Source organism: Argentina silus (assembly GCF_951799395.1).
Source record: "Argentina silus genome assembly, chromosome: 2".
Classification (NCBI taxonomy): domain Eukaryota; kingdom Metazoa; phylum Chordata; class Actinopteri; order Argentiniformes; family Argentinidae; genus Argentina; species Argentina silus.
Genome location: NC_139656.1, coordinates 8,363,163 through 8,377,109, shown reverse-complemented (window position 1 = coordinate 8,377,109; position 13,947 = coordinate 8,363,163). Strand labels below are relative to the sequence as shown.

Here is a 13,947-nt window from a genome sequence, read left to right as displayed (position 1 = left end):
CTACTTTATAGCAGTGAAAGGCTGGGATGAAAGTGTGATGAAGTTTAGTGATCCTAGTATGGGTTAGGGTTAGGGTTAGGGTTAGGGTTAGTATGAGTATCACTGTAGAGCAGTGGGTCTTTGGAAGCAGTTGGTTGTGACTAATGCACATTATGAGCATGCCGTTGTATTGTGTTTACATCATGCCAATCAAACATTCCTTAGTATATTTTTTTCCATGCCCACACATAAGACATCTGACCTGAGGAACAGGAAAAGCCACCAGGTGAGAATGCCAAACATGTTGTGTATTGGTGCTGAAGTCAATGGTATTTTTTCTTCATTACACAGTCTTAACAGGGTCTCCTCTCAGACAAAGGGACGGTGTCTAATGTGGAAGAGCAGCCCATCTGAAATTCCAGTCCGCATTGATCCTGCTCAGATAGACCTCTAAAGGCGTTTTTGGTCTGATGGTTCTAAAAGGCCTTACACACTGGATTCCCTCTTAACGTTCCCATCCGCTCAAGCTGAAATCAATGGCAGAGCTTTGTAGAACAGATATGAACACTTAGGGGGAGCTGGCACAAGCATAAAGACTACTGCTACTGTACTTAGTGCTTGTTCTGCACAATCTGCACCAGGAGTCTTGTCTTATGGTCAGTTTTATTAATTAGGGGGTCTTTACGCTACAGTAGCTGGGATCCTCCCCGGTCAATGTAGACATTGTGGGAGTGCTATTCTGCTGCTCTTGCATGAAACACTGTTAACTGCTGCACTCCTTCCCCATGGAAACCACACAAGGGAAAGTTTTGAAGCACCTCCTGATTTATTAATTTATATGACCTACAAAATGATGATGATGGTGTGTGTGTGTGTGTGTGTGTGTGTGTGTGTGTGTGTGTGTGTGTGCACGCAGGCATGCAGAGAGAAGAGGGAGTAAACTTGGCTCAGAAGAGCAACTCTCAAATTGCAAACCTCCTCTCAATTTTCCACTTCAAGGCCTTGCTCAGCACTGAATGCAGTAGCAGAGACAGCTTTGTCCAGCATGTCTAACAAACTGACCCCAAATCACCTCATAGAGAGATAGGTTTCATACATTTTCAAATTTCTCAAAAAGTATGCTTGCTTGCTTTCTTTCTTTCTTTCCTTCTTTCTTTCTTTCTTTCTTTCTTTCTTTCTTTCTTTCTTTCTTTCTTTCTTTCTTTCTTTCTTTCTTTCTTTCTTTCTTTCTTTCTTTCTTTCTGTCTTTCTATTCCTCTCTTTCTCAAAGCAGCCATATAGCAGACAATTCATAGTTTATTGCCATGGTTTATTTTGGGGTTTATTAATTCTACACCAGTCCTTACATTGCTCCCTCATTCCAGTGCAGTGTGTAGACGTAGTCAAATGTCAGGTCCTGACTGAGAGAGTCATTAGTCAGGCCTGTATGACAGGGAGCATCAGAGTCATTACACATTCATCATCGGCAGGGAGGCCCTGATCTGATAGGTCAGAATACAGTGAATAACTGAGTCATAGAGAGGAGGACTGGCTCAGTGAGACTAACACTGATGATGACAGACCTACTCACTGCTGCTGATAATGTGAGAACCATCTGCCCAAGCTGCTGTCAGGTGCTACAATGCCAATGAAACAGCTCTTTATGATACATAGTTCAGGGAACATAGTGCATATCAAAGTTGAAAAAGTTGTTGCATTAGTCCCACAGAAGACTTTTCATCTAAGAGGTCCGGGACTCTGTGTATGTGTGTGTGTGTGTGTGTGTGTGTGTGTGTGTGTGTGTGTGTGTGTGTGTGTGTGTGTGTGTGTGTGTGTGTGTGTGTGTGTGTGTGTGTGTGTGTGTAAAAGAGAGACTGTAGAGTGTGTGTGACTTACGCTGGGCGTGCGTGTGAGCCCTCTCTGGTGATCACTCCCTCTTTGTCCATCAACATCTGTCGGAAGGTGCCCACCTTCTGACGAATCTCCTCCTCAGAATACCTACGAGACAGGAGAACACACCATCAGTTGAAGTACTCCAACACTGACAGACACCTATGACGTTCTCTCTATTTCTCTCTCTCTCTCACACACACACACACACACACACACACACACACACACACACACACACACACACACACACACACACAGACAGACAGACAGACAGACAGACAGACAGACAGACAGACAGACAGACAGACAGACAGACAGACAGACAGACAGACAGACACACACACACACACACACACACACACACACACACACACAGTCATTAATAAACACAGAGTTTGATTTATTCAGCAGGGCTGGACTCACGGAGATGTTTGCCAGCAAGGAGTGATCACTAGTGCTGTGGCGAAGGCTAAATAGGAAAGCTAATGAAGACATGGTGCTGGAAATGAAAGCAGCGGTGCATGGAAAAGATTACGCTGCGGTTTTGGCTACGCGAGGCCAGTAATTTCATATATCACACACGTCCCCCTATCTGTGCACCAGGGCTAATCGTCATCTGTCACAACAGCTAGGCGCGTGTGTGTAAGGCACGCAACTCCCACACATTCTCCAGCAGACAAACGGCAGGGCATACATTTACATCGTTACAGGAAGGGGATAGGATGGCTGGCCAGGAACATATGTGGAGCGTATTTCCTCAGCATGGCTTAGTTGGCACATGCCTGAAGGAATTCAGACGCTTGGGAGTGCGGCCTCTATCTACACCGTCCAGTCCTTCCTTCATTCAGGGACTATCTGGATGTAATCATGTCTTATTCTGCTAGACTGAGAGAACTCAGAATCCCCTGTGGTGCAAGACACCAGGGGAGGCTTGGTGGAGGTAGAAATCGGAGGACGGGCTCATTGTAATGCATGGAATTGAATTAGGAATGGTATCAAACACATGCTTTTCCTGGACCTCTTAGATGAACAATTTTCTGTGGGATGAATACCTCAGACCTTTTCCACTTTAATATGTTAGGTAATATGTTACCTGAACTATTTAACATAAAGAGCCGTCTCATTGGCAGTGTAGCACCTGACAGCAACCCATCACAATGAGCGTGTCCTCTAATTTCTATCTTCACCAGCCTCCCCTGAAATACCCAGTATTCCTCAATCACCTAGGAGAAACATAATCTCCCAGACTAGTATCATGTGGAGGTAAGACTTCATGACAAATTGTATCTTAGTGGCATACACACCCCTTTAATGCATGTTTTGTGGCCAACTCCTCTTGTACAGGAAACTATGAGTAGGGAAACAACATGAAGCCACTATAAGCAGCTTCATTACAAACACGTATTCACACTAACCACTCCCAACTACTCCAGTGACCACAGATTGGCGTGTTCTGGAGTAGTGCCTTCCTGACAGTGTTCTTCTGTTGGAGGACTGCCAGAGTAGAGCAGAGCACCCCATGTCTTATCAGCAGCAGACCAACAAGCAGGGAGGAGAGGACAGCACTGAAAGTCAAACGAGAGTCGGAAGGGACCAGTAGGAGAACAGGGCCTACGGTACCTATTCTGTTCAATATGTGTTTGTAAATCTGCTACAGACCTTTGAGAAGGCCTACATTTTTTCACATCAAAGATGGCTTCATCAGGAACCCTTGAACCGATGAAAATGTACACTGTGGCGTGAATTCAGCGAATCTTCCACCGGTTTCACGGTGTATAATAATGTTGAATTCAGGTGAGAGCAATGTGATAATGAGCTGCCCTGCTCTCCATCTCCTGTCAGAAGAGCGAGGGGAGCAGAGAGAGTGTAGAATAGCTGTGAAAGTGTGGCCCAGGGCAGGGCAGGATTTACACTTGAGCTGTCACTGACTGGCTGACAGAACATCTATCTGGTTAAATAAAGCTATATTGCCAATGTTAAGTAAGGTTAATATCTATGTGAGGAGTTAATGGTGATGTACCTAGTTTTTTTTATTGTAGTGTTTACATTATTGTCCTCTATGATGTATGTATGAACAATACTGACAACAATACAATACATGTTGGGCTATAAGATCTCTTAAAACGTATCATTTTGATCCATTTGGATAAAACGTGTCAAAATGTGCTAATTAAACTGGCACTATGCTCTGATGCAGCATGAGCTGTACTCCCAACACTGTCCACTGGTTAGGTGGACTGGAGCTGTCCACTGGTTAGGTGGACTGGAGCTGTCCACTGGTTAGGTGGACTGGAGCTGTCCACTGGTTAGGTGCTGAAACACAGTGAGAGAGACTTTCTCTTTGTTAACTTCCAGTCATGGCACCAATTCCACAAGCAGGGTCATAAATTAATCTGTGCCTCATTCTAGTGTGGAAATAGCAATAGTCTGAGGGGTGTTTGCCTTTGGAGATTAAACCCTGCCATTTCCATTTCTTCTGGCCCGGTGCAATCATCCCAGAGGTTGAGGAGATGAGATTAGACGCGCGGGGCTGGGAATGGGGATGTCAGAACAGAGGAGAGGGGAGGGAGCTCAGTGTGACACCAGCACCAGTCCCTACTGTACAGCAATCTGTCAGCCCAACAGCTGTCAGCACAACACAATACAGGGAACAAACCCCCCTCACTTTATATTCATAGCTTTCCATGCATGGAGCCCCATCAGCATACATTACTATGTGCTATAGACATATAGATGTTAGAGTGTGTGCTCTATAGGGTCTGTTCCACCATATACCCTGACAGTGGTGTATTATTGTAGGAGAAAGAGTGAAGAGCCTTAGAATAGACTCTTATGATGATGATCTCAGACCAAACACATGTCCTTCACACTCCACTGTTATGATGAGGCTTCTCTACTGGCAGTTTCTGTAAAGACATAAATGAAGGGTCAGAACCCAGAGTTAAGGGGCCTGTGTTGACTTAACACGGTTTAGTGCATCTCCTCCTCCTCCTCCTCCTCTCCTCACTGAACAGCAACAGTGGTTCTGAGGCTCAGCCAAGCCTACAGACAGACAGCATGCCCTCAGTGCTCTGTGATTGGTCAACCCGGCTGGATGGTCTGAGGGGATTGGTTAACTAGGGGGCAGTGGGTGTACGCTTAGTGGTGCATGTAATGGCTATGGTTTTGCAACACTGGGCTTTATCTGCTGTGGGCAACACAGCAGATACAATATGTGTGTGTACCCAGAGAGGGTATGAAGAACAGGGGGAAGGAGACACAGTTAGTCCATGTTATTTTCAGACACAAAGAGTGTGGGTTTATACACCAACCATTTCTAAAAAAGGAAAAATAAATGTTTTGATGATGAATTATAGCCAAGTAAATACAGATATGGATGATTAAACAGCAGCTGAGAATAATCCTGTGTGATTTTGTGGCACACCAAGTCTGTGTTGTCTGGGTCTCTCTGATGACAGATTGTTTTTTTGAGTTGCATTAGAGAAGTAAAAACCCATTCCAAACTCAGAATCAATACACATAAATGGTCATGAATTGGGTGTTTGTCAGTGGCTGTTAGGTAGCGAGCAGACCCACTTCTCTGATTCAAACATTTGATTAGCACAGCTCAAAAGGGCTAACGGTTACTGTTTTGCACTTCTACTTCTCTTGATGGTGCAGCATTGTGGAGTTGTGCCCATTTGAGTGTTTGGTCCTTGGTAAGTGTGGGGCAATTGTGGAAAATGTGTCTGTGTGTGTGTGTACAGTACAGTGCAGAGGGCTGAGTCATCACCCAAATGAAGGCAATTTTGCCAGCCCCATTGGCCACAGCCTAAAGAGCCCCAGTGTGCCAGGGGAGGTAAGGGGACATAGATCAGACTGGGCCTTCCCACCACTCCAGGCATGACAAATCACCTAGATTAAAGCACCTGATTGAAGTAATTAGACAGCCCTGAGCACAGAAATAGGCCCTCTATTAGCAAAGGGGCCCAGGGAAATAATTTGTTACACTGATAGTCATCGATTGGAGACATTTCTCCCCATTTAGGTCCCCAGGTGCAGCCATTCACATATGGGACATAGCAACTACCAATACCAGGGCAATGAGCTCAGTGTCAAAGTAATGTGCGTATAGTTAGTGAGATTTAATGCCTTTGGAAAAACGAAGGTTTGTAGAAAATGAAAAGACCTGCACAGAGAAATGGTTTGAGAAAGAGAGAGAGGAGGAAGAGAGAGAGAGAGAGAGAGAGAGAGAGAGAGAGAGAGAGAGAGAGAGAGAGAGAGAGAGAGAGAGAGAGTGAAAGAAAGAAAGATTACTGGAGTTAATTTCTTCACAATGCTGCCCTCTATATCTCCTACACAGAGTATTGCAGATCAGTGGATGACAGTGCACCATATTCCTGCTTCGGCCTCTTGTTTTGATTGATCATCTTCGCTTGACCTTAACCAATAGAAACAGCATAGGAGGGAACAAACAGGGGCTGGGCAGTCCAGAGCAGAGCCATTGTGCAGGGCAGTCCTTTGTGACACCGAACAAACAGGTAATTTCCCCTTAAAGCCTTTCTCTCCTATTCCCAAATTTAGCCTGGTGAATCCCTCCTGTAGTTTGTGGATTAATTCCAGCAGACTAGTGCTTTTTCTGGGTGGCTCTGGGAATGGCTCTCCACACATCAGCTCCTTTCTGAACTGTCTCTCTCTATATATAGCTTCCTCATTCTTCCTCAAGTCCTTCTCTTTTCTTATGACTCCCTCCCTGTATCTCTTTATCTTTATTTTTCTATTTTATTAATTCTGTCACATCTGCAGTGGTCCACACACACAATTTGTCTACAAGTAAAGTGTATATTGTAATATCAGGCCATGAAGATTTCCAATGGTACCTTAAGACAAAACTCTGCTAAAGAAGGTAGGCCTATTTAATCTGCCAGGAATGGTTACACTACACACAAAATCTCCACTCTTCTAATGAAACTGGCTTTGCATTAAGATGGCTTTGCAGTTTACATGCCAACTGTATTTATGTGTAGACATGAGCAGGTGTGTACTTGTGCGTAGGCCTACGATGTTTTTCTGCCATCTGTGTATAATCCTCCTTAAACAACAGATATCTATCGTTGCCCTGAGGGAACACCTACTCTCCTCATCTTACTGGTGAGGCTGGGGGGTGAGAGGAGTGCTAGACTCTTATCAAAGCCTTTCCAAAATAGCCATGGCCAAGAGCAGGCAGTTTGAACTAAGTGAGTGAGTGAGGCTCTGTGAAGAGTGCTCATTAAGCGGTTGGGGAAAGGCTGAGACTCTCCACAGGGGCTCTAATCATGCAGACGCTCAATACGCCTCAATTACTCTTGTAAAAACAAACTGTGTGTGTGGACCACTTCAGGAGTATCAGACACTGCAGATGATTTTAGCATAAATAAATGGTTGCAATGGCTGATCTCTCCATAGGCGGATCCGTAGTGTTATCCTTCCCATCATTACCGGACACAGGAAGTATCCGACAATCCTGACTGGAAGCACCTGATGACTTGGTTTAATCCTGAGAGAAAAACACCTGCAATGTATCCACTGATTGCCTCAGTGCTGTTTCTAACAGTCAGGCCCTTATTCCTGCATCTACACCGTCATATCCAACCCCCCCTACTATACGTCACAATGCAGGGGCCCCTACAGAGGCGGACCATTCTAAGTGCCAGTAAATGGGGGATGCTGCCAAGCCTCAGATAGCTTAATGAGAAGACTCCTTTAATTGCAGCGCTCCTCTAATTGGCTCCCTGGGTGAGGCTATCACACAGGGCAGACTATTAATCCCTGGTTTTAGCAACCAGGCGGAGGGGGGGAGATGGGGGATGGTGGCAGAGGGGATAAGGGGGTGGAGATGGGGGTAGGTGCACTGCTGGAGGGGTTGCTAGTAGAGGGGGGCTCACATCCAACCTGTCCCTCAGTCAGTCTAATCTCTGGCAATGGCCTTGGGGGGAGAGATTGGGGTTGGGGGTGGAGGGTGGCCTACTGGCTTAAATTAACAACAGATGAAAACAGGTTCCTGCCACCATTTTAATTGTGCCCAATGCCTGCATTCCTCTCTCTCTCTCTATCCCCCGGTTTCATTGCTCTCTACATCCCTGTATCCCACTCTCCCTTTCTCATTTAAAGGGGCTTTGTTTGAATGTGCAGTTTTGAGACCTGTGCTTACATTTACATTTACATTTTTGGCATTTAGCAGACGGCTTTATCCAAAGAGACTTACAACAAATCCATTTGTCTAAGTTAAGTGAATCATCTATCCATCAGTCATCATAAGAAAAGGTAATATATGCTAGGACCAGGGGCCGTTGGCAGTCACAATGCTAGAAGGAATGCCTCTATCATGCTAAGCTAAATTGGTAAGGCGGATCCTACTTTACAAGAGCTTATCTGAAGCACAACACCTCACAATGCTAACCCTAACTAAATAGATTATCTCCTTCAAGTTCAACTCTCCTTACATTAGAGTGTGGTAACTCTGATGGTGTCCCTGTCCTCTGTCATCATTAGACAGCCTGCTGACAGCCACTGGGGCTCTCCGGTGGACATATGGCCCCTTTACATCGCTCTTAAACCAGAGGCAATTAGTCCGGAGCCAGGAGAGGGCCCAGACAGATGGCAGTGGTGCCCCTCTCCTCTGGACAGGCAACTATCAGCAACATTAATCTGTGCCGCACCGCCATTACCCTGAGGCCCTAATGAGAGCCGCCGTCCAGCCTGACTCCTCACTGGTGGGGGTGGAGAGGGTCTAGACAGAGACACATATGACAATGCAGTGAAGACACCAACTCCACTTATTCGAGTCCCCTAGGAGCCATGGATTAATTCATTTCTCTAGTTAGCAGGGAGGACGGGGGAGGAGGGGAGAGGTCATGAAGGACAAGTGTGTAGAGTGGGGCATGGTGAGATCATGGTGAGCATGGATACAGTGAGATCCATGGAAGAGAGTTCAGGGTCAGGGATGTAAGCCATTTCCACAGTCTAACTCATCATTGTTTCAGACAGCTCTAGTTGATCACACCCCTTTAGTCCCCTTAGTCCTTTCCGTGTAAATGTCTAGTGCGCGCACTGGGCAGAGAGTGTTCAGACGCCTATCCTCTGGAAAAGAAATGACCGGGGATGGAAGGAAAACAGTTTATTAGCATGACTACTGTATGTCAAAGGAATGACTTTGGGAGCAAACGTGGGGTTAGGACGTATTGTAACCCTCAAGTCACCTGGGGCAAACTGAGTGCATGGAGGATGAACTGAGAGCGCATGGCAAAGACTCTACGGCTGCCCTGCAGTGACGTTTCCACATCTCCTGGACAACATCCAGTTGGAGTCATCATTCCCTGGCTAGGAGCCCCCCCACTACGGTAAATTCTGAATTTAGTCTCCCTGGTACTTGTGTTGCTCTGAGAGACAACAGATGGTCGCTGCTCCAAAGCAGAAGTTCCCGTTCTACAGCCAGGAGCTGCTTGGAAGTTGACATGGGGCTCCTCTTCCCAAGAGCCTCGTCCACTTCCCTGTCTTGTCAAGTCAAGTGGGACCCGCAAGATGAAGATCCCACGGATCCTCCGCAAAGTTACAAGGGCCGAATTGGCCTTCTCCACACTTTGTCCTGCTGCTGATTACCGGGTGGCAATTTATATCGCCCCAGCGACGAGAATAAAGAGAAACAACTGGTATGGAGATAGTCATAGCGAAGACTGAAACTTCTGTCAAACAGTGAGACTCGTGTAACGTGTCTGATGCACTTTCTAGCACAAGTTCAACCTGAAAGGAACTGCGAGAGAAAAGTAGCCAGGCAGTGGTTTATAGTAATGACCTTGTGTTGGTTTATTACTGAGCCAACCTACCTTATTATTAGCCAGCTAGCATAGCCTCACTGGTACAGTGAATGCTAGCGAGCCAGGCTAATATCAAGGTAATGGGTGGAGCAAGCTAACGGTGGTATACCGTAGGCTAACTACTGTAGGCAAGCAATGCTACAACCAAGTGTTAACTTGTGTGGAAAACACAAGGGAACAAAGCCAGACTCTTTCTTTCTCTTTATGTAATAAAATAGGTATTTTACTTAGTGTAGTAAAAGAGGGGAGCACTTTGATGACGATGTATACAAAGAAACTTGAAGAATTTGCAGGATTGAATTAGCAGGATTCCAGCAACCTAATGCCCCGGGAAAAGCTGTTAACTTTCCAGTGCAACAGTTAAGCTAAGAAGCTAGGTTTCTATCTGAACACTGCAAACTGGCTTGCTAATAAGCAAATGAAGAGTGGAAAGAATGAAACGGCTTTATAGGCTTGGCTGGGCTGGGGTCAGCCATGCAAAGCGCTCCTCGCCTCTTCCAGACGTGATTGAATAGGGTTTCAGTGAACAGGGTATGCAGGGATGCATATCCCGCAGTGAGATGTTGAACGAGTCGAATGAAAGAGATCAGCAATCATGAAAGGTGGCATTAGTCTTACTTCCAACCAATAATCCTGTTGAGGTTAGAGTTAAACTCAAACTTCACATACAATACAATAAACATGACAGTTAAGCAGCTGGTATAGAATTTCGATCTCATGTTACCCAGTCTATTCAAAGTGTGCCTTCCCCTAAACGACAGCTTGAATGAGCTGAGACTACACACTGGAAACCAGCTGGCTGGTGATCTACTGTTACCGGGGTTTCTTTAGTCATGCTAAAGCTCTAGTTACACCAGCATTGAGAGAAAAATGCTGTTGAGCAGAGCTATATTAGACATGCTTATCCGGCAGCGAAAAATACATGCACTACTACTGCTAACTGCATCCACTGCAATCCAATAGTCCATCATATGGAGTATAGCAGAGGGCTTCAAAGCATTCTAAAACCTACCCCCCAGGACTCCTTATTGCCTTGGAAGATGTATTAGTGATTTTAGGATAAGATGAAACACTGATAAGTGGAGAACTGACTGCAATGAAGATACACCATCTGCCAAGATAAGCACTTTCATTTATTCAAATTACCCCACAGTATCAAACATCTTATACTGTACAGTAGCAACTTGATTGCAAGGTCTGCATTTGTGCATACTGCTAATCAGTAAGATTAGCTACAGTGTCATACAAAGAATGGACATGAATGTAAAAACAAACACTGGATCATTAAAAATGTCTTTGCAAATGACGGTGAAATCTGACGGTCATTGTCATCGAACATCAAACCCCCCTCTCAGGCTTGATGATTTGGCTGTTAACGCAAACAATTTGAAGTGTAAAACTTGTGCCTACCAATCTAGTCTCAGAGGAGAACTCTGCTCATCACACAGACACAAGGTCACCCAACTCCTTATTCATTATTGTCACAGCTAGCCTAGAGTGTCCCTCGAAGCCCTGTTTAGCCACGCGGCTGTGCGTGTGTGCAAGGCTGAATGGATCAGTGTGGGCCTGAGACTGTGGGCTAGGATGATTAGAGCAGACGCCGGCAGATGCCAGTCACCGCCGTGGCCTCGTGTAGCAGCAGCCTTAGCCTGCTGTATGGCTCTCCCTCATTTAGCACTGGAGGAGAGAGCATGCTAATGAAAGACGCCACGTCCTTTACTGACTGACTCTCTCTGGCTCTGACTTTGGCTCTGCTCAGGCAGCCATTACTGGATGCAAAAGTGCTGTTATTCTCTTCTGAAAACTGCAGAGTGTAAGTGTGCAGCTTTTAGATCAGCATCCGCATGCGTTAGACCACATATAGAGGACTTAGATTCATAAACTTCCTCTGCAGGTACTGTATGCTTTGTTGTATCCCAAAAATGTATCGGAATGTTACCTGGGATCATATTCGTAATGTAACCTGTAGTGTGTATACTGTTCAAACCTCAGTGTGTTTCCCTGTCAATGCAAAACTTTGTTAACAAGAACATCACTGTGTTCTTCACCATTACTGTTTGTGGGCCTTACTCACCCCTGTTCCTCCATCATCTCCTGTAGTTCCATACACTTCAGTTCCACTCTCCTCTTCCTCTCGTGGTCCAGGATCTCCCTGTGGGCCTTCTTCACCAGGACAGGCTCTGGTCTGGGCTCCTCCTCTTCCTCTGGCTCCTCCTCCTCTGCCTTGGGCCGCACGGTGGGCACCGATGCTGAGCCACCTGCCCCTGCCACTGCCAGCTGGGGCACACCATTGGCGCCGTCCTGGGGGGAAGGCACCCTTGCCCCATCGTACATGGCCACCGCACTCTGTGGAGACAGGAGGGAGAGAACAGGGATGTTATCTACAGATCTAGAGAAGATGAGCTTACCCTGGCATGACAGACTCCTGAGGGGGGAGAGGGTCACGTTTATTCATGTTCTGACCAAGCCAGTTCCAGTTATAGCTGCCATGGGAGATACTGGTTCCTAATCCCCAGAGAGAGAAAAAGTGAAGTTGCTAAAGTAATCTTTTCAGCCTGAATGACCTGAAAGGTCAAGAGGCTAAAATAAATATGTGATGAACACACTTTGCTTTAAATGTGGCATATAAACCCATATGGGCTGAGCACTGTCAGTGCAACTTAAATCAATAAAAAAATAAAAAAATATCAACCTGTGAACCTTCATAACACACTGAAGCTGGTGGTGTATGATACATGTATGTATGTGTGTGTGTATGTATGTATGTATGTATGTATGTATGTACTGTATATGTGTATGTATGTATGTATGTATGTATGTATGTATGTATGTATGTATGTACTGTATATGTGTATGTATGTGTGTATGTATGTATGTCCAGTTCCTCGTCACAACAAAGTGAGCTGTTGTAATTTGATGGTTATAACTCTGGACAGGATGAAGTATATTACGCCTAACTGAGCAGTTACACACACAGGGTTATTTTGGAATCGCAGGCACATGTCGACATGCATCACCACCAACTGCACTAGCAGCAACCTTTTGTCCATGCGTCAACAGCCCAGTGTGTGCTGGGGGCAGGGTGAGAGAGCTGATGCATGTATAGGACACTCTCATATTGTGACAGTGTACACAATGCAGATCAAGGTCACATAAGTCCCTTCAGGACACAGAGCCTGGGTTCACAAAAATGACACCACAGGGACGGTGAGGATCACACTCTGATATACTGTAAGGCCATACAAATTATTTAACGGATGCCCTGCTTCACTTTTTCAAAAATACCAACAAAAGAAAATAAAAGATAAATTATTATTAATATGGTTAATGCATTGTTTTCTGATCGGGCCAGCCCAAAGCATGGGCGAAGTAAGCAACCGCATCTGGCCCCAAAATGAAATTCTTTATTTTTTATTATTTTCGCCAGGTATGAGCCACAAATTAGGGCAGCGTGAGCCGTTGGCGTAACAAGCGGAGCAAGGGAGAGAATTCAAAGGTAGGAATCTCAGAGTCAGTTTAGATTTGTATATAAGGTAATACCTGATTAACAAATGAAAAACTACAGATTTCGTATTTTGTTGCTCAACTAGCTCACAGCTGTGTTGAGTGCTGTTCAACGCAAGATAAACACATGCACTGACTGACTGAGTTCTGACTAAGATCTTCAATGGGCAGTGTTGTATTTTAGGGAAGACAGAAGTACAAAAAGGTATTTCATCATTAGGCTACAACTGAATATGCTTTATAGGTTTCAGGTCAAACATGTTTAAATAGCAACATCTTCATTAAAGCCACAGTCTGTCATTTCCCCAATAATTTCAAATAATGTATACTGTATAGGCCTAGCCCTGGATTTAGATAAATATCTTATAAATCATATAATGAGGTAATTATCACCGTCACCAAAATAACAACCAATGATCTCGCCTAGGGACCCCAAATTCATTAATGTTTACAATTACATTTACATTACATTACATCACAATGTGATTATAAGTGCTGTATAAGTACCTATAGTATTCATGTCTGAATACTGTCTCAATGAAATGATGGAGTTAATAAAAAGTCATCTGGTACAAGTGCTGCATGGGCTGGGTTCTGAGTGAGACAAATTAGGTGGTGATGGGCGGTCTGGTCCGATGCAGGGAGAGAGGACTCACCATGTGCCCAAGAGCCTCTCCAGCCCAACACCGGTCCAGCACAACTAATGGCTTCATTTTTCACAGAGGAGTCACAAACCCACAGGCCAAGCACTTCATCACTG

General features: G+C 45.1%; 1 protein-coding gene across 1 annotated transcript in view; it reads right to left on the bottom strand.

Moving 5' to 3' along the window:
- srrm3 (serine/arginine repetitive matrix 3) overlaps positions 1-12,017 on the bottom strand; it is a gene marked incomplete at both ends in the record, with an annotated part of 31,068 nt that extends 19,051 nt beyond the window's left edge. The window contains 2 exons of the mRNA XM_083689544.1: positions 1,855-1,956; positions 11,758-12,017. Of these exons, the coding sequence (XP_083545670.1) occupies positions 1,855-1,956; positions 11,758-12,017 (362 nt within the window). The remainder of the gene's footprint in view (positions 1-1,854; positions 1,957-11,757) is intronic.
- Positions 12,018-13,947: the final 1,930 nt, after the last annotated feature.